At 46.4% G+C, this 21,428-nt stretch overlaps 1 protein-coding gene across 2 annotated transcripts in view; it reads right to left on the bottom strand.

Moving 5' to 3' along the window:
• The window catches only part of TBC1D17 (TBC1 domain family member 17), a 125,023-nt gene that overhangs the window by 88,053 nt on the left and 15,542 nt on the right, over positions 1-21,428 (bottom strand). For both annotated transcript variants that reach the window (XM_040327529.1, XM_040327530.1), the window contains exon 2: positions 7,125-7,223. In XM_040327529.1, coding sequence (XP_040183463.1) covers positions 7,125-7,223 — 99 coding nt within the window. The remainder of the gene's footprint in view (positions 1-7,124; positions 7,224-21,428) is intronic.

Here is a 21,428-nt window from a genome sequence, read left to right as displayed (position 1 = left end):
TGAGAGCACAACCAATGTGACAGTTAGCAATCCCGGCATGCCAGGAATGTAACTGCTTTTTCAAACTGTTAAATTGATGGGTTTACTTCCGCTTTAAGGATGCTGGAAAGTTCATTTTGAGGGTGAACCTCCGCTTTAATGAGTGGCCACGTGTCTTGTTAAACTCCCTTGCGCAAAAAAGTTTTATCCCTATTGTGGGGTCACCAGTATGGTATTTGTAAATTTAAATCATATCCCCTCTCAAGCGTCTCTTCTCCAGAGAGAATAAGTTGAGTGCTCGCAACCTTTCCTCATAACTAATATCCTCCAGACCCTTTATTAGCTTTGTTGCCCTTCTTTGTACTCGCTCCATTTGCAGTACATCCTTCCTGAGGACTGGTGTCCAGAACTGGACGGCATACTCTAGGTGCGGCCGGACCAGAGTCTTGTAGAGTGGGAGAATTATCGTTTTATCTCTGGAGTTAATCCCCTTTTTAATACATGCCCCGATATTCTGTTTGCTTTGTTAGCAGCAGCTTGGCATTGCATGCCATTGCTGAGTCTATCAACTACTAGAACCCCCAGGTCCTTTTCCATCCTAGATTCATGCCCCTTCTTTATATTCCTTCATTTATAGACTTTGCACTATAGCTGCCTTCCATGAATGAAAAGTGTTCTATGAATGGAAGAGAATTGAAATTGAAGCATCACACCACTGCTAGAAGGTCAAAATACAACTTTATTATATGGAGGACCGTGTCCACCAGGCCAGAGAAAACCCATTTACATTTTACAAAACCTAGGCTTGTTGGATGGACTTTGTGGATTTCACATATTCCTCCTGGGTAATCATTAACAACAACTAAGAGATTCCTTTTCTCAGGGGGAAGAATGGACACTTATCTACCCTTTATTTTGGCCCTCTATTTTTCCTCAACCTCTCTCTACTGCCCCCTCCCCTTCATTTCCTCCCCACATCCAAGGTAGTTGTTACCTTCTATCCATTAGAATGCATGTGCCTCCACTGTGGGGAGGCTCATTGTTTAGTGTTAGGACCACAGATTACAGGGTGCCTTGGCGCGGCTCAGTGGCTCACGCATGCATTTGCAATTGCGTGCAGACAAAACCCCTGTTTTTAACGCATACTGTTAGACAGGTTAATTGGTTGTTCTGCAGGCTGGTCGGTAAGGAGGCTTGGTTTTTCCCTGGGCATTCCCCAGGTTTTGTTGTTATTTGTTACCTCCTTACCCCCTATAGTTCCATGCCACCTAACCCCATCCCTCTCCTCCCCCCTCCCTCTTTCCCTTCCTGTCTCCTAGGTTTAAACATGACCAGCTAGAGCCGACCCATTGGTAGTTTAAGAACTACCTACTAGGCTCAACATACTGCTTTGTCATAGTACACCTTTACACGTGGAACATTTAGAAACCTTCTCATATAGTGTGCCGTTGCCTTCTGCATATCAACTCTCAAAAAACAAGGGTTAAATTCAGTTTTTGCTTCACAGAGATTTGGTTGTTTTCTGTAGTTGATGTATGTTTTGATTACTGGCTGTAACGGTATGGCCTGTGGGACCCAGAGGCTCTTGAAGGATACGGGGTACTCCTGGTTTAGCTTCACCAATGACTCTTGGGTCTAGGGTCATCCTATGTCCACTAGGGGCATAGGATGACTCAGAAATTATATATTGAATTACATGAGATGGGACAGTAGGGATAATTCACAATGTATTGCAGGATATCTTGAAATATTACAGGTGGTTAGTTCTGAACCCAACAGGTCAAGAGGACAGTGATTCATTCAATGTGGGGACACTGTTAAGGTGTTAATTAAGTCTGGCTCCTAAGATATTTCATTGTGCTATGCTAATTGACACGGTATTGTGTGAAAGTCTATTTTATGATAATATGTGATGTGAGTTAGCACAATCTAAAGGTCAGACCTCTGACTTATGTTTACTAAAGGAATGTGTATTGAATAGAAGGTGAAAAGAGCCGGATTAATGACGTCTGCCTTGTCAGCTATAGTAATTAACTCATGTAGATTCGGTGCCAGAAAGTCTGTCTAAGATGTGGATTGAGGGGGACTCGTTAGCACCCATTGTGTGATGTTGTGGGTGGAGTGTGTCATTGTCCCTTTGATTACTGCAGCATGCTTTCAACTGTATAAAAAGAGCCTAAGTTTACCATTAAAGTGTCTATCCGTTTAAACCAGAGAACAGAGCTGTGTCTCGTTTGTCTGGGGAATTCTTAAGGGTCCTGTCTGCTGGATTGTGGAGTGTCGGAAGCTGTCGTGGGTTGGTGGAATGAAATATTGTAACGGCGTTAACCCCTGACCGTTACACTGGCCTTCTTTAGATATGCCACGAGCAACAAGAGGTCTTTATACTTTATTTTAATATTACTTTTGGTTCTGTTAAACCTTGCTGTACTTCATGACTTAAACAGCTGCGACCACGACTAATAATCCTGTTACAGTAAAACCTTGGTTTAAGAGCAACTTGGTTTGAGAGCGTTTTGGAAGACAAGCAAATATTTTAGATAGATTTTGACTTGATATACAAGCAATGTCTTAATATAAGAGTAGCGTCATGTCACAACCGAGTGTAAAAGAGAAGAGAGGGGCCTCTAAGTGTAGCAATATGGTTACATTTAGGGTTGTCCCGATACCACTTTTTTAGGACCGAGTACAAGTACCGATACTTTTTTTCAAGTACTCGCCGATACCGAATAACGATACTTTTTTTTAAATGTGTCCCCAAATGCAGCCATGTCCCCCCACAAATGCAGCCATGTTCCCCCCATATATGCAACCATGTCCCCCCCATATATGCAGCCATGTCCCCCCCATATCCAGCCATGTCCCCCCCCATATCCAGCCATGTCCCCCCCATATGCAGCCATGTCCCCCCCCATATGCAGCCATGTCCCCCCCCATATCCAGCCATGTCCCCCCCATATGCAGCCATGTCCCCCCCATATGCAGCCATGCCCCCCCCATATGCAGCCATGTCGTCCCCCCATTTGCAGCCATGTCCCCCCCATATGCAGCCATGTCCTCCCCATATCCAGCCATGTCCCCCCATATGCAGCCATGTCCCCCCCCATATATGCAGCCATGTCCCCCCCCATATGCAGCCATGTCCCCCCCCATATCCAGCCATGCCCCACCCATATCCAGCCATGTCCCCCCCATATCCAGCCATGTCCCCCCCATATATGCAGCCATGTCCCCCTTACCTTACATGCTGCCGCATCCCCGCTGCCGTGCCACATCCCCGCTTGGTTAATACGGGCGGGGAACATTACAGCTTTGAATAGCTGTAGTCTTTCGCGCCGCGCAGCATATAGACACTCCCCCTTGCTCGGGATTGGACAGTTTACCCGAGCAAGGGGGAGTGTCTATACGCGGCGCGGCGGGAAACACTACAGCTATTCAAATGAATGCTGTAATGTTCCCCGCCCGTATTAACCAAGTGGCGGCGGCAGCGGGGATGCGACGGGGGTACGTATTCTATTTCGGTATCGGGGGTATTTGCGAGAGTACGAGTACTCCCGCAAATACTCGAAATCGGTCCCGATACCGATACTAGTATCGTTATCGGGACAACCCTAGTTACATTTAATGAAGGTAAAACATTTAGTAAAAAATTGCTACACATAGAGGCGCCTCTCTGCTCTTTCATACTCTGTAGTTCCTGCTGAATTTTGCTTCTAATCCCCTTGTGAAGGCTGCCATTTGTGGATGGACATTTTGTAGTTACACATTGCTATAATCTTTTTATATGGACTATTAACTGAAGGATATATGAATAAATGGTTGTGGAACGAATCATCCGAGTTTCCATTATTTCTTATGGGGAAATTTGCTTTGATATACAAGTGCTTTTGATTACGAGCATGTTTCCGAAACGAATTATGGTCGCAATCCAAGGTTTTACTGTATTTGTCTTTTCGCACAACAATAAACTTTTTTGAAAAAAAAAAAAAAAAAAAAAGATACAACTTTATTCCATTAAAAGTTAGGGGAACAATCCAAAAAAAAAAAAGTATCCAACGCGTTTTAGGGGTCCAATCGCCCCCTCCATCAGGACTTGACTGGCAGCAATGTGAACAAATCAGAAGTGTACAATTTTATTTTCCAGAGTCAATTACAAGCACAGGCCTTATCAGCAGCTTGTTTGGCAGTCTTGCATTCATAGAACACTTTTACATAGAATAGCATGTTCTTTGTTAACACACGAGCACTGCGGACTGGCTGCACATGCTGCTTCTCCCTCCCCTAGTCTAAGCTCTGCAGTACAACAGATTACAAAACTAAATACTAATGCCTCGTACACACGACCGGTTTTCACAACAAAAAAACTGCCATTTTTTTATATTGGTCGAGAAAACCAGTCGTGTGTATGCACCCTAGCAGTTTTCTCGACGAAAAAACTGCCTGCAAAAAAATTCAAACCAGCTCTAATTTTCCTCGTCGTGTTTCACGTCAGTCTTATTCTCGTTGCGAAAAACAGTTGTGTATGCTTTTCCGAGGGGGAAAAAAACACGCACGCTCAGAACCAAGTATGCAGCCCAAAAGGGTGGTGCCATTTGAAAGGAACTTCCCCTTTATTGTCCCGTCGTACGTCACCACGCTTTGGTCAGACATTTTTTTTGCATGAACGTGTGTATGCAAGTCAGACTGAAGAGAAATCACGCCAGGAAAAACTTCGTTTTTTTCCTGCCGAGAAAAATGGTCGTGTGTGCGAGGCATAAGTCAAATTCATCTACATACACTGAGGGGAAAAAGTATTTGATCCCCTGCTGATCTTGTACCTGTGCCCATTGACAAAGTAATGATCAGTCTATAATTTTAATGGTCGGTTTATTTTAACAGTTTGAGATGGAATAACGGCAAAAATATCCAGAAAAACGCATTTCAAACAAGTTCTAAATGGATTTGCATTTTAATGAGTGAAATAAGTATTTGACCCATTCGCAAAACATGACTTACTTGGTGGCAAAATCCTTGTTGGCAATCAAAGAGGTCAGACGTTTCTTGTAGTTGGCCACCAGGTTTGCGCACATCTCAGGAGGGAATTTTTCCCACCCCCTGTTTGCAGATGCATTTCCAAGTCATTAGACTGGGTTCACGCCAGTGCGAATTGGATGCGAGTTTCTCTGCATCCAATTCGCATAGCAAGAGATTGTGACCGGCTCTCTATGGAGCCGGTTCACACATCGCAGTGGCTCCGGTGTGAACTGCACAGGAGTCCTGTACATTTTTTGGTCCATTTCAGCCCAATATTTGAAACCTGAAACAGTGAATGGAGATGCAGTGAATGGAGGCTGTCGTTTGGCAACTCAAACCTTCAGCTCCCTCCACATATTTTCTATGGGATTAAGGTCTGGAGACTGGCTAGGCCACTCCAGGACCTTAATGTGCATCTTCTTGAGCTACTTCTTTATTGCCTTGGCCGTGTGTTTTGGGTCCCTGTCATGCTGGAGGGAAGAAGGTCCTCAAAGATTTAATGGTAAATGGCCCCGTCCATCGTCACTTTGATGCAGTGAAGTTGTCATGTCCCCTTAGCCGAAAAACAACCCCCAAAGCTTAAGGTTTCCACCTCAAAGTTTGACGGATGCGTGTTATTGGGCAGCATTCCTCCTCCAAACACGGCAAGTTAAAGCGGAGGTTCACCCAAAAAACAAGTAAACATTACATTCTGTATACCTCAAGCATGTACAGTATGCTGTTTTTTTTTGTTTTTTTTGGGGTGTACATACGGTATTATCGCTATTTTTCACCTGGCTTCTGGGTACTACCTCCTGCGGGAGTAGGCGTTCCTATGCAGTGGCGCAATGTCCTCTGGGACTCCCCCCCCCCCCCCCGGCGGATAAGGCACGTCACGAGTTTCCGAAACTAGCCGAACTGCGAGTCAGCTCTATACGGCGCCTGCGCACCGACTAGGAGCCGTGTAGAGCTGACTGCGCAGGCGCCATATAGAGCCGACTCGCAGTTCGGCTAGTTACGGAAATTCGTGACGTGCCTTATCCGCCGGGGGGGGGGGGGGGGGGGGGGGGAGTCCCAGAGGACATTGCGCCACTGCATAGGAACGCCTACTCCCGCAGGAGGTAGTACCCGGAAGCCAGGTGAAAAATAGCGATAATACCGTATGTACACCCCAAAAAAAACAGCATACTGTACATGTTTGCGGTATACAGAATGTAATGTTATATACTTGTTCTTTGGGTGAACCTCCGCTTTAAGTTGATGCCAAAGAGCTTGATTTTGGTCTCATCTGACCACAACACTTTCACCCAGTTCTCCTCTGAATCATTCAGATGTTCACTGTGCTTTCTCGAGCAGGGGGACCTTGCTGGCACTATAAGATTTCAGTCCTTCATGGCGTAATGTGTTACCAATTGTTTTCTTGGTGACTATGGTCCCAGCTGCCTTGAGATCATTGACAAGATCCTCCCATGTAGTTCTGGGCGGATTCCTCACCATTCTCATGATCATTGAAACTCCATGAGGGGAGATCTTGCATGGAGCCCCAGACCGAGGGGGATTGACAGTTATTTTGTGTTTCTTCCATTTGTGAATAATCGCACCAACTGTTATCACCATCTCACCGAACTTCTTGGCGATGGTCTTGTAGCCCATTCCAGCCTTGTGTAGGTCTATAATCGTATGCCCAACATGCTTGGACAGCTCTTTGGTCTTGGCCACAGTGAAAAGATTGGAATCTGATTGATTGTCTTTTATACAGGTAACAAGCTGAGATTAGGAGCACTCCTAATCTCAGCTCGTTACCTGTATAGAAGACTCCTGGGAGCCAGAAATCTTGCTGATTGATAGAGTATCTAATACTTATTTCACTCAATAAAATGCAAATCAATATAACTTTTTTGAAATGCATTTTCCAGAATATTTTTGTTGTTATCCTGTCTCTCACTGTCAAAATAAACCTACCATTAAAATTATAGACTGATGATTTCTTTGCCAGTGGGCAAACATACAAAATCAGCAGGGGATCAAATACTTTTTTCCCTCACTGTACACTGGTTGCATGTGAAAAAATAAAATCATGGTGTAATAATGAACACGAGCTGCATCTTATTTCTGTCTTGATTGTGGATCATTTGACTTCTAAGCATATTTACCTTTTCAATAATGCGGATGACGCCTGGGATCATAGAATCTTGATCATTCTGCCTTTTAGCACTGGTATGTAAGAACACGCCTTGTTTCTCAAATGCCACCTGAAAAAAGAAGCAGAAATAATTTATTAACATGGCAAAGCAGTACCAATCCTGGCACTAAGACCGCAACAAATTTGGCTAAGGTGCATATTACCATTGTCAGAACTATTGGGGTTAAAAGAATATACTGTATTAGCTAGATTCAGAAAAAGTTAAGCCGGCGTATCAGTAGATACGCAGTCTTAACACTGAATCTGCGCCGTCGTAAATTTAAGTGTATTTTTAAAAGATACACTTAAATCTAGCTAAGATACGACGACCTGCGCCGTCGTATCTTAGCTGTCTATTTCGGCCGGCCGCTAGGGGCGTGAACGCTGATTTACGCCTAGAATGGGTAAATCAGCGAGATACGCCTATTCACAAACGTACGCTTGCCTGTCGCAGTAAAGATACGCCGTTTACGTAAGGCGTTTTCAGGCGTAAAGTTAGTCCAACAAAAAGCTGGCCTAGCCAATGTTAAGTATGGACGTCGGTCCCGCGTCGAATTTTGAATTTTTTACGTCGTTTGCGTAAGTCGTCCGTGAATGGGGGCTGGGCGTAATTTACGTTCACGTCGAAACCAATAGGTCTTTGCGGCGTAATTTGGAGCATGCGCACGGGTCACGATTAATTTGCATAAAACACGCCCACCTCTTCACAATTTGAATGAGGCACGCTTAGGCCGGGACATTTACGCTACGCCGCCGTAACTTAGGACGCAAGTGCTTTGTGAATCTCTGTCCACTGTCCATATTATCTATTGCAGGCTAAATTTACTAGACGTTGGAGGAGCGGCAAAACCACAACTCAAACATGTGTATCCAATGCCAGGGTGATTAGGGCCGTAGAGTGCTATATATTTATCTGACAGTCTGAATCCTCCTCTATATAACGATAGAATGGGGTACTACTTAAAATACATTTTATGATTTTTTTTTCGAGAACCTATTTTGGTACAAAGAGGAATTTTATCTCTGCCTTCCCTTCACTACTACATTGTCACATTGCTTGTGATATCTAGGTAATCAGCTCAGAGAAGCTTGCAGTCCTGAAATCTAAATCAAGTCCACAGAAGCCGCGGTGGTCGCCAATTACGCAGCTACAAGAAGAAAACTGCGGGGAGAAGGCGGAGGCCTGCAGAGCAGTCTGCTATGATGAAAGGGATCTCCGCTGTCCCTCTGGAGGTCTCTATACCTTACTTACCACTGCAGGAGATTAAATGATGAGAGCAAAAACATCTCTAAAAATGCTGCAGATGATTTCTCCATAGGACGTCTGTAGACAGCTTATCAGCCATCATTAATACATCTGCACTTGTGGGGCAACTGATTATCCCTCATTAGAGATCACAGAACAAAAAAACATGGCCATAGGTCCTACATACTTTCCTTGGATCCTTAACCACTTAAGACCCGGACCTTTAGGCAGCTAAAGGACCTGGCCAGGTTTTGCGATTCGGCACTGCGTCGCTTTAACAGACAATTGCGCGGTCGTGCGACGTGGCTCCCAAACAAAATTGGCGTCCTTTTTTTCCCACAAATAGAGCTTTCTTTTGGTGGCATTTGATCACCTCTGCGGTCTTTATTTTTTGCGCTATAAACAAAAATAGAGCAACAATTTTGAAAAAAAATGCAATATTTTTTACTTTTGGCTATAATAAATATCCCCCAAAAATATCTAAAAAAAAAAGATTTTTTTCCTCAGTTTAAGCCGATACGTATTCTTCTACCTATTTTTGGTAAAAAAAAAATCGCAATAAGCGTTTATCGGTTGGTTTGCGCAAAATGTATAACGTTTACAAAATAGGGGATAGTTTTATTGCATTTTTATTAATAATTTGTTTTTTACTACTAATGGCGGCGATCAGCGATTTTTTTCATGACTGCAACATTATGGCGGACACTTTTGACACATTTTTGAGACCATTGTCATTTTCACAGCAAAAAATGCATTTAAAATGCATTGTTTATTGTGAAAATTACAATTGCAGTTTGGGAGTTAACCACAAGGGGGCGCTGATGGGGTTATGTGTGACCTCATGTGTGTTTACAACTGTAGGGGGGTGTGGCTGTAGGTGTGACGTCATCGATTGTGTATCCCTATAAAAGAGATCACACGATAGATGACGCCGCCACAGTGAAGAACGGAGAAGCTGTGTTTACAAGCGGCTCTCCCCGTTCTTCAGCTCCGGGGACCGATCAAGGGACTCCAGCGGCGATCGGGTCCGTGGGTCCCGTGGTTCCGGAGCTTCGGACCGGGTCGTGGGCGCGCGCCCTCGACCCACGGCTGGGTACTAGCACAGGACGTACCTATACGTGCATGTGCCCAGCCGTGCCATTCTGCCGACGTAAATGTGCAGGAGGCGGTCCTTAAGTGGTTAAAGACCATCTCCAGGCAAAAAAAAATGTTTTCCATGCAGTGGGGCTGTGTCTGCACACCACAGGTTAACAGCTCGTTTAGGGGAGAATAAAGCGGAGATATACTTACCGTATATACTCGAGTATAAGCCCACCTGAATATAAGCCGAGGCACCTAATTTTACCACAAAAAAAATGGGAAAACGTATTGACTCGAGTATAAGCCTAGGGTGTCCATCTGCATGCCTCACTATGCCTCACTGTGCCTCACTGTGTCCATGCCTCACTGTGTCCATGTCCATGCCTCACTGTGCCCATGCCTCACTGTGCCCATGCCTCACCTGACGTTTAACATGGGAGTCTATGGAAGGGGTGCCCGGCTTTGAAAAATCGGTGCACCTCAGCCTTCGGTCCCCCAGACAACAAACTTTGCACACTTGTAGGAGGAGAAACGGGGCTCCATGTGTGCCAAGATTTGAGTGCAGGGGACCTACGACCGGCCGGTACCAGGTCCCCAAAGTCACCGGAAAAATGACCGTTTAACATAGGAGTCTATGGAAGGGGCGACCGGCTTTGAAAAATCAGTGCTCCCCGGCCGTAGGTCCCCCAGACAACAAACTTTGCACATTGGTGCCAAGTTTGGGGTCCAGAGGACCTACGGCCGGCCAGTACCGGGTCCCCAAAATCCGGGAGATCAGGCGCAAAAAAAGAGATTTTTAATACAGCTTACCTGTAAAATCTTTTTCTTGGAGTACATCACGGGACACAGAGCGGCATATTCATTACTATATGGGTTATATGGAGTACCTTCAGGTGATGGACACTGGCAATCTCAAAAACAGGAAGTGCCCCTCCCTATATAACCCCCTCCCATAGGAGGAGTACCTCAGTTTTGTAGCAAGCAGTATGCCTCCCAAAATGGTCCTCAAAAGAGGGGTGGGAGCTCTGTGTCCCGTGATGTACTCCAAGAAAAAGATTTTACAGGTAAGCTGTATTAAAAATCTCTTTTTCTTTATCGTACATCACGGGACACAGAGCGGCATATTCATTACTATATGGGATGTCCCAAAGCAATGCTTACAATGAGGGGAGGGAGAACATCTTCCTAAGACAAAAGGATTTAATTTAGAGATATACTCAAATCATAATAAATCCAACTTAGTTGAGAAAAAATAATTTTAAATTTTAAATTTAACTCAAAAGGGAGCCCCCGGAATCCGAGGGTCTCAAACTGCAGCCTGCAGCACTGCCTGCCCAAAGGCTGTATCAGTATTCCTTCTTACGTCCAACTGGTAGAATTTTGTAAACGTGTGGACAGAAGACCAGGTTGCCGCCTTGCAAACTTGAGCCATAGAGATCTGGTGGTGTGCTGCCCAGGAGGCGCCCATGGCCCTAGTAGAATGAGCCTTTAATGATACTGGAGGAGGCAACCCTTTCAAGCCGTAGGCCTGAGTGATTAACTGTTTAATCCACCTCGAGATGGTGGATTTTGCAGCTGCCTGCCCCTTCTTGGGCCCATCCGGTAAAATGAACAACACATCTGTTTTCCTGATCTTTTCTGTAGCTTTAAGATAGGCCTTCATGGCCCTGACAATATCCAAGGTATGCAGCAACCCTTCCTTTCTGGAAGTAGGTTTAGGGAAGAAGGATGGTAATACCAAATCCTGGTTTAGATGAAAACTGGATATAACCTTTGGTAGGAAGGAAGGATGAGGGCGGAGAACGACCCTGTCCTTATGCAAAATAATATATGGTTCCTTACAGGATAAGGCTGCCAGTTCCGATACTCTTCTGGCGGAAACTATGGCGACCAAAAATACTAACTTCCTTGTTAGTAAAACCAAAGGAATTTCAGCCAACGGCTCAAAAGGTTGTTTCTGTAAACTTGACAGAACAATATTTAAATCCCACGGACAAAGCGGGGATTTAACTGGAGGATTAATACGTAAGACCCCCTGCATGAAGGTCTTAACCAGCGAGTGGGTGGCCAGCGGCCGCTGAAACCACACTGACAAAGCTGAAATCTGTCCCTTGATAGTGCTTAATGCCAGTCCTTTATCCACTCCTAGCTGGAGAAAACTCAATACTCTATCGATGGTAAACTTACGAGAAAGCCATAGCTTGGACTCACACCAGCCTACATAGGCCTTCCAGACCCTGTAATAAATCACCCTAGAGACCGGTTTCCTGGCTCTGATTAGGGTAGAGATTACCTTCTGAGACAGACCTCTACCCCTGAGAATCAGGGATTCAGCCTCCAGGCCGTCAAATTTAGATGCCGTAAGGCAGGGTGGAGGATCGGACCTTGCGATAGCAGGTCTGGCCGTAGAGGAAGAGTCCAAGGGTCTCCCACTACCATCTTTAGGATTAGTGAATACCATGCCCTTCTGGGCCATGATGGAGCTACCAGGATGACTGGTATGTGCTCCACCCTGATCCTGCACAGCAGGCGGGGTAGTAACTGGAGCGGGGGAAAAGCATAAAGAAGTTTGAACTGATGCCAAGGGCAAACCAGCGCATCGGTTCCGCAGGCCATCGGATCCCTTGAGCGGGATATGAACCTGTCTAGCTTCTTGTTGAGTCTTGATGCCATGACGTCCACGTCCGGCACTCCCCATCTCTGGCAGAGTGTCTGAAAGACCTGTGGATGTAGAGACCATTCCCCCGGCAACAGAGTCTGGCGACTTAAAAAGTCTGCCTGAAGGTTGTCCACTCCTGGAATGAATATTGCCGATATGCAGGGCACATGAGCTTCTGCCCATAGGAGAATCAAGCTCACCTCTCTCCGAGCGGCTTGACTCTTGGTTCCCCCTTGGTGATTTATGTATGCCACTGCCATGGCATTGTCCGATTGAATTCTCACCGGGAACCCCTGCAACTTGGACGTCCAAGCCCTGAGGGCTAGTCGAGCAGCTCTGAGCTCCAAGATGTTGATGGGCAACTGCTTCTCTGGCTTTGCCCAGGTGCCTTGGCGAGTGCAACCATCCAAAATTGCTCCCCAGCCTGTCAGGCTGGCGTCTGTGGTTACTATCTTCCAAGCCACTGGGCTGAAAGACTTCCCCTTCAGTAGATTCTGAGGGTCTAACCACCAACACAGACTTTGTCGGACTCTTGATGAGAGCGGCAAAGGGATATCTAAGGCCTGTGGCCTCCTGCTCCATGCTGACAGGATGGCTGTCTGCAGGATGCGAGTGTGGCTCTGGGCGTACGGTACCGCCTCGAATGTGGCCACCATCTTGCCTAGTAACCTCATACATAGGCGAACAGTTGGTTCCTTCTTGCTTAGAACCAGTAGGATTAATTCCTTGATGGCTTTGACTTTTATCAGAGGCAGAAACACCCTCTGTTGTTCTGTGTCTAATCTCATGCCGAGATATTCCAACTGCCTTGTGGGCTGGAATGCTGATTTTTCTCGATTTAGGACCCAGCCGAACCTCTCGAGGTACTGAACTGTGAGGGCCACTGCTTGTTCCAAGCCAGGAGACGAATGATCTATGACTAGGAGGTCGTCCAGGTATGCTAGGATCGTGACCCCTTGGATCCTTAGATTGGCTAGGATTGGAGCTAGGACCTTCGTAAACACCCGGGGGGGCGTAGCCAACCCGAAGGGAAGCGCCACGAATTGGAAATGACGTAGAGCCACTGAGAAGCGTAGAAATCTTTGTGGCTGGAAAACTGGAACATGAAGGTAAGCATCCTTTATGTCTATGGATGCCATAAAATCGTCCTTCTGAAGTGCGGCAACTGCTGACTGCACGGATTCCATCCGAAATGAGCGGACCTTTAGGTATGCGTTCACCATTTTTAAGTCCAAAATTGGCCTGACATCGCCGTTGGGCTTTGGGATGATGAATAGGTTGGAGTAGAAACCTAGCCCCTGTTCTTGGACTGGTACCTCTACTATTACCTCCTGAGAGAGTAGATGATTCAATGCCGCTATTAATGCAGCTCCCTTCTTCGGATCGTTTGGTACTCTTGACTCCTGAAAATGAGGAGGAGGAAACTTTAGGAAGTCTAGTTTGTAGCCTGTAGCCACGGAAGACCGTACCCATTTGTCGGGAATGCTGGCCTCCCAAACCTCTGCAAAGAGACGCAGTCTTCCCCCCACCTTCGTGGGTGGGGGCGCCCCTTCATAAGGCCGGCTTGGGGGCTGGCTTTGCTGGCTTGCGAAACCACTGCTTCTTGCCTCCGGCAGCCTGTCCCTGCGATTTGTTAAAGTTTGATCTTGCAGGAGGCCGTCGATACTGTTTGGTATTGGAAGGCCCCTGCCCAGGGGAGTACTGTCGTTTAAACGCAGGCCCCCGAAACTTTTTCTTGGTGGGCAACAGAGTACTTTTTCCGCTTGAAATGGTCTGAATGTATTTATCCAGGTCTTCTCCGAAGAGTCGTCCTCCATGGAAGGGGAACCCTACCAAGAGCTTCTTGCATGGGGGCTCTGCCTCCCAGCTCTTTAACCATAAAAGTCTTCTCATATGGATAAGGGATAACGATAAACGTGACGCTTGCTGGATAGAATCCTTAATCGCATCTACCGTAAAGCGTATGGCCCTAGGGACGTCCGAAAATTCTTCTGCCTGCTGGGCAGGAATAAGTTTAAGCATCTGCTTAGCTTGATCCGATAATGCTTGTGCAACCCCAATTGCAGCCACAGCTGGCTGCACTACTGCCCTCGCAGTAGTGAAGGAGGTTTTAAGTAGCGTTTCCAAGCGTTTATCAACCGGATCTTTGAACACCTGTATGTTTTCTACAGGGCATGTTAAAGATTTGTTAACACATGAGATGGCTGCGTCTACAGCCGGGGCTGCCCATCTCTTGGAAAATTTCTCTTCCATAGGATATAAAGGCAGAGAATCTTTTTGGCGGTACAAAGATTCTATCTGGCTTGGCCCAATCTTGGAACATAACTTCCTCTAGTAGAGGATGGATCGGAAAAACCGCATTGGTTTGAGGCGCTCTTAGTGAGCCCAAAGCTGAGACCGTTGATACTTGGAGATCTGGTACTGGCAAGTTGAACGTCCTATGGACCAAGTCTGTTAAAACTTGAACCCACCAGCTCTCCCCTTGGGAGGCTGCGCCAGACTCCTCCGTACCCGGATCCTCGATCCCTGAACCTACTTGGTCCTTGTCCAAGAGGTCTTCCAATTCTCCTGCGGAAGGGACCTCCTCATCTGAGGGTTCACCTTCGGGCGACGGAGATCTATTCCGTTTTCTGCCCCGCATAGCCTTGGCTATCATTTTTTCCATTCTTTTTTCCATCTCCTTTAGAGAGGTGGACAGTACCTCGTCCGTGACCACCCTAGGGTTGGACTGACCCGTGCCAGCTCCAACCCCAGATCTCGATGGTCCCACCAAGGCTCCCTCTGGGGAAAGTAGCGGCATGCCTTTGTCTGAGACCTCAGACCCTCTGGGGGAATCCCCACCTCTTGTACCCTCTAAACCAGACGCCATGGTACAATACTGAGGTACGCCCGCTACTTAACGGTGTTTGGGAAAATAAATAGTTGTTGCCCAAAAACCTTCTGGGGGAAAAAATGCCTTCTTTCTTATTAACTTGGTTTGTTTCTTCTTTTTTTTTTATTTTTTTTTTTTAAACCAAAGAAAGAAAAACCATTCTGTCCCCCTTTAGTAGTATTTGCCAAAAAAAACTGCTGAAAAAGACACCCTATCTCTAGGGTAAAAGACAGTCCTTTTGAAGACTGTAATATTCTTCTTTGGCCACTGTGTGTCCTCGGCGCCCCACGCTGCCGCTCTGGTCCTTCCTCTCTCAGTTCCACACTTCACTGAGCTGGGAACTCTTTGGAAGGGCCGCCCCTTCCTTTTACCTACAGGCCCGCCCTTCCCCTGTTGGCAAACGGCGCGAAATTGCGCCCATATCACGGGGACGCGCGCGCCCGCCGGCAGGGGGGGGGAGGGGGCCATGCACGAGGAGGTCAGAGGCTGATCCTGCCGTCCAGGCCAGGATCCGCAGAGCGGCATCTATTTCTGCACAACCGCCTGGACCTCTCTGAGCAGGCTTGCAGGTAGGAGCATTCACTCCCTTTACATGAGAAACCTCAATAGATTCCCAGGGGCTTCTCTTAGAGAGAATTGTCACTTACACACAGGCCCTTTTTCAATGCTTTCTAGCACCAGTTGCAATACTACCAGGGAGGTCACGATTATGGGGAATATATACATACAGAGTCATCCTATCCTAAGATATATGACTCACCTTGCCAGATGCAGCGCATAAACCATAGGCATGTCCCACTGTGACCTTCCCCCAGAAAAAACCTGCTGCGAACCAAGTTCCGCAAGTTTCCCCTTCACTTACCTGCTCCATGCCGCAGGACTTTGCACAGCAAGAGGTCCAATCTTCCCCCATCTCCGTGGGGCGTCTAGACCTTCAGGCCCTGGGTTCCTATGAAGGATCCACTGTCCTGGGCCCATATAGCACCCTGGCAACAGAAACATTAGGCCCCCAAAGGTTTCTAAGTTCTGGGCCCAGGGTCCAGCTCTCTGTGACAGACAGCATTATGGGCTATACCCCAATGGTTTGGGGTCCGGTTGCTGACCACTTTAGCACTGAGGCCTTTGGACAGAACCGGTTAGCCCACCTTAATCCCAAGGATGTGGAGGCAAGCTAAACCATGACCAACACCTAAGACACTGGCGTAAAAACTGAGGTACTCCTCCTATGGGAGGGGGTTATATAGGGAGGGGCACTTCCTGTTTTTGAGATTGCCAGTGTCCATCACCTGAAGGTACTCCATATAACCCATATAGTAATGAATATGCCGCTCTGTGTCCCGTGATGTACGATAAAGAAAGGTGACTAGAGTATAAGCCGAGGGGGGGCATTTTCAGCACAAAAAATGTCTTATACAGGCATACCCCACTTTTAAGTACACAATGGGACCAGAGCATGTATGTAAAATGAAAATGTACTTAAAGTGAAACAATACCCTTTTTCACTTCTAGGGTGTAGTGGGGGATCAGGGGCTGTAGTGGGGGTGTCAGAAGCTGTAGTTGAGGTCTCAGGGGCTGTAGTGGGGGTGTCAGGGGCACACTGGAACAGGGCGGGCTATGCTCTTTGAGCTTCAGCTTCTTCTACCGCGGCTGCAAAATGTCTGTACAGTACTTGTAAGGCACTTACGGGTATGTCCTTACTCGCGAGTGTATGTAAAGTGAGTGTACTTAAAGCGGGGTATGCCTGTATGGCTTATACTTGAGTATATACGGTACCTTATCCACCGAGCACAAGACTATTGGCCTGCATTCACATGTGCAGTTGGCCACGGTGCAATTCCCAGTGGCAGGAATCTACTGATTGCTGCTTCTGGGTTTGATAGCTGTGAGCAGATAGATGCAAGCACAGAGCCCGTCACTGCATGGAGACTGCGGCTATGTGCTCACAGCTAGCAAACCCAGAAGCAGGAATCAGCAGAGTCTGGCCGCTGGGTATCACATCATGGCTAAATGCCCGTGTGAATGCAGCCCAACAGGTTTTCTTCTTACGTGTTTGTGCCTTCTAAAGGCAAGAGAAAAAAAAGGCAAGAGAAAGTGGGCTCAGGCACATTAGGATCACAATGCAGCCCTTCTGGTCAGGGAATGCAATTTGTCCCATTGCTTATCTGTAGTCTATCCCTCTTAGACTGGCTATAATGGACTTGAATTTCAGTTGATTCCTGTTGAATTGGCCCAGCAAGCTCCACCCGGTTTAATAAAAGTCGGTTTAGAAATTTGGGTGTAAAATTATTGAATATTTTATTGTGAGGGCTGCCTGAATATAAAAGCCAGCATGGGAGATTCGTCCATCCACAATGTTTACCGTATTTATCGGCGTATACCGCTCACTTTTTTGCCCTGAAAATCAGGGCAAAATCGTGGGTGCGCGATATACGCCGATACCCGCTTCCCGCGCCGAGTTTGAACCACTGCGCCGGGCAGGCTCAGCTCCTCTCGCGGTCACGTCCTGGACGTACAGGACGCACAGGATGTGAACGCGAGAGGAGCTGAGCCTGCCCGACTATACCCGAGTGTACTGCGCTCAGTTTATGCCAGTGCAGTGGTTCAAACTCAGCGCGGGAAGCGGGGATCGAGCGGGGAGGACATCGCAGAAAGATGCCTGACCCGACGAGGAGGACACCACTGAAGCCGCAGATGGACCCGAAGAGGCCGCCGCGCAAGACACCAAAACTGTTAGTACTAAAATGTTTTTTTTACAGGAATGCGGGTCCACATTAGGGGTGCGTGCTATACGCCGGAGCGAGCAATACCCCGATAAATACGGTATATCGAGCAGGGCCCTCCAATCCCTCCTGTATTGTATTGTAATTGTACTGTCTTCCATGAAGTTGTAAAGCGCTGCGCAAACTGTTGGCGCTATATAAATCCTGTATAATAATAATTATGGATGGGAGAATCGATTGAATTAAAGTGGCTGTACACCCTATATTAAGGCTTACCTGTAGGTGCTGGAAATATCTCCTAAACCGCCATGCTTTAGGAGATATTTACAATAAAGCCGTGCGCTGATGTCTACGGCGCATGCGCACTTTAGAAAGGGCAGATCGTGCCAGACAGTCGCAGAGCCAGAGTTTGCGGCCCCGGAAGGAAGAGGGGTGAAGATGAACGCTCGCTGCCAGTGGGGACAGCGGTGACATCGCAGGCTTCAGTTTCAGGTAAGTGACACATAATGGGCTACTATATTATGCTTTACCTTTGCAGGGAAATAAAGAGGAAGTAAAACCCATCAGGGTTTACTTCCTCTTTAAAGCGGAGTTCCCACAAAAAAAAATATATATATATTTAAAGCCAGCAGCTACAAATACTGCAGCAACTGACTTTTAACCTGTTCCCTACCGAGTCATTGTAAAATGACGTCGGCGGGAACCCTCCGTCTTTCAGACTGGACGTCATATGACGTCCTAGCTTTCTCAGGCGTCTAGGGGGCGCGTGCGTGGGCACCCGCGATGTCCGCCGGGCACCCACGATTTCCCGTAATTACGGCAGGACCATGGATCTGTGTGTGTAAACACACAGATCCATGTCCTGTCCTGTCAGCAGTGAAGAGACTGATGTGTGTAACCAGTACAGAGGAAAACAGATCGGTCTCCTCCCCTTGTGAGTCCCCCTCCCCCTGCAGTTAGAACACACTTTAGGGAACATATTTAACCCCTTCAGTGCCCCCTAGTGTTAACCCCTTCCAGTCACATTTACACAGTATTCAGTGCAGTTTTATAGCACTAATCTCTGTGTAAATGTAAATGGTCCCAAAAACGTGTCAAAAGTGTCCGATGTGTCCGCCGCAATGTCACGGTCACAATAAAAAAAAAATTTAAAAAACGCAGATCGCCGCCATTACTAGTAAAAAAATAAATAAATAAATAAATAAATAAAAATGCCATAATTCTATTCTCTATTTTGTAGATGCTAGAACTTTTGCGCAAACCGATAAAATACGCTTATTGCGATTTTTGTTTTTGGCCAAAAATATGTAGAAGAATACGTATCGGTCTAAACTGAGGAAAAAAAATGTTTTTAAAGTGGAGGTTCACCCAAAAAATCTATTTTTAAAATGAGATTGGGCCTAATTACGGGAAGCAGAATCGGGTGTTTTGATTAAAATCAATGCAGTACTTACCTTTTTAGAGATCGATGTTCTCCTGCCGCTTCCGGGTATGGTCTTCGGGACTGGGCGTTTCTGTTTGATTGACAGCCTTCCGACCGTCGCATACAGCGCGTCACCAGTTTCCGAAAGTAGCCGAACGTCGGTGCGCAGGCACCGTATAGAGCCGCACCGACATTCGGCAACTTGTGACGCGCTGTATGCGACGGTCGGAAGTCTGTCAATCAAATAGGAACGCCCAGTCCCGAAGACCATACCCGGACGCGGCGGGAGAACATCTATCTCAAAAAAGGTAAGTACTGCATTGATTTTAATCAAAACACCCGATTCTGCTTCCCGTAATTAGGCCCAATCTAATGTTAAAAAAAAAAAATTCGGGTGAACTCTTTAAATCAAAAAGTAAAACAGTGTTTTTTTCAAAATGGTCACTCTTCTTTTGTTTATAGCGCAAAAAATAAAAACCACAGAGGTGATCAAACACCACCAAAAGAAAGCTCTATTTGTGGGAAAAAAAGGACATCAATTTTGCACGACCGCGCAATTGTCATTCAAAATGCGACAGCGCTAAAAACTAAAAATTGGTCTGGGCAGGAAGGGGGTGAAAGCGTCCTGTATGGAAGTGGTTAATATATGGACACTTACCTGTCCAGGGCGCCCGCAATGTCGGCAGCCGAAGCCAATTTGCCACTCGTGGATCGACGGCTGCCACCGCCATACTTGGTAAGGGAATCAGGAGGTGAAGCATTGCGGCTTCACTTCCCGGTTCCCTAATGCGCATGTTGCACTGCGTGTCTTCAGTGGTCCCCGCTGTGTTCTGGGAGCTGTGTGTCTCCCAGAAGACAGCAGGGGTACAGACAGGGGCGTAACTAGAAATCACAGGGCCCCATAGCAAAATGTTGTATGGGGCCCCCCCCCTCCAAAAAAAAAATGAACTAATGCCATTGAACAACACATTACTACACTCATGTGGCACAGTACCCAAGCAACAGCTTATATTAATTTTGAACAGCAAAACAAAAATGTAAATAACCATATAATAAATAAAATGCAAAATTCAAAGTATTGTGTGCACTACTTTTACTCTTTTAGGCTGCATTCACACCTAGGCGTAGGCAATAGCGGCGTTTTCCGGCGTTTTTTTCCGGCGTTTTGTCGCGCGTATTCATGCTAATATGCGCGTTTGCATACAGCGTTGTCCGACGTTTTTGTACTTTGACGTTTTTTTTTTAGCCAATAGGAAAAACTATCATCTTTTCATCACTTGTTGCTATGTTGGTAGATTTTTTTAATTTTCTGCATGGGCGACAAGTTCTATTGACGAAACGCCCGTAGCAAACGCCCGTTGTCGCGCAAGTCGCTTGAATCGAGCGTTTCCATTACTTTCTATGGGAAATGGAAACGCTCAAATACGCGCATATCGCGCGATATTCGCGACAAAAAAGGGTCCGGAACTTTTATTGACTACATGCGATGCGCGTTAGGCGCATCGGCGTTCAGATGTGAACCATGCCCATAGCCTTACATGTATTTTGGTCCCTCTGGCGTTTGTGCGCGTCGCGCTACAGGCGACAAAACGCCAAGGTGTGAATGGCGTCATATACTCACGATTTGTAAAGTGCAAACAAGGCGGTTTAAGAGGAAGATTAACAAGATGACAACCTTGTAAGGGAAGTAATAAATTAGGTCTTACATTCTAATCTATGCACTTTAACTTGGCATTAAAATCTTCATTCTTCCCACTGATCACCAATGTAAGGGACATTCTTCTCACTGATCACCAATGTAAGGGACATTCTTCCCACTGATCACCAATGTAAGGGACATTCTTCTCACTGATCACCAATGTAAGGGACATTCTTCTCACTGATCACCAATGTAAGGGACATTCTTCCCACTGATCACCAATGTAAGGGACATTCTTCTCACTGATCACCAATGTAAGGAACATTCTTCTCACTGATCACCAATGTAAGGAACATTCTTCCCACTGATCACCAATGTAAGGAACATTCTTCCCACTGATCACCAATGTAAGGAACATTCTTCCCACTGATCACCAATGTAAGGAACATTCTTCTCACTGATCACCAATGTAAGGAACATTCTTCTCACTGATCACCAATGTAAGGAACATTCTTCTCACTGATCACCAATGTAAGGAGCATTCTTCTCACTGATCACCAATGTAAGGAACATTCTTCCCACTGATCACCAATCTAAGGAACATTCTTCCCACTGATCACCAATGTAAGGAACATT

The sequence above is a fragment of the Rana temporaria genome, chromosome 10, assembly GCF_905171775.1.
Source record: "Rana temporaria chromosome 10, aRanTem1.1, whole genome shotgun sequence".
Taxonomy (NCBI): Eukaryota; Metazoa; Chordata; class Amphibia; order Anura; family Ranidae; genus Rana; species Rana temporaria.
Note: the sequence above shows the minus strand (reverse complement) of the source record. Positions and strands in the feature narration are given on the sequence as shown.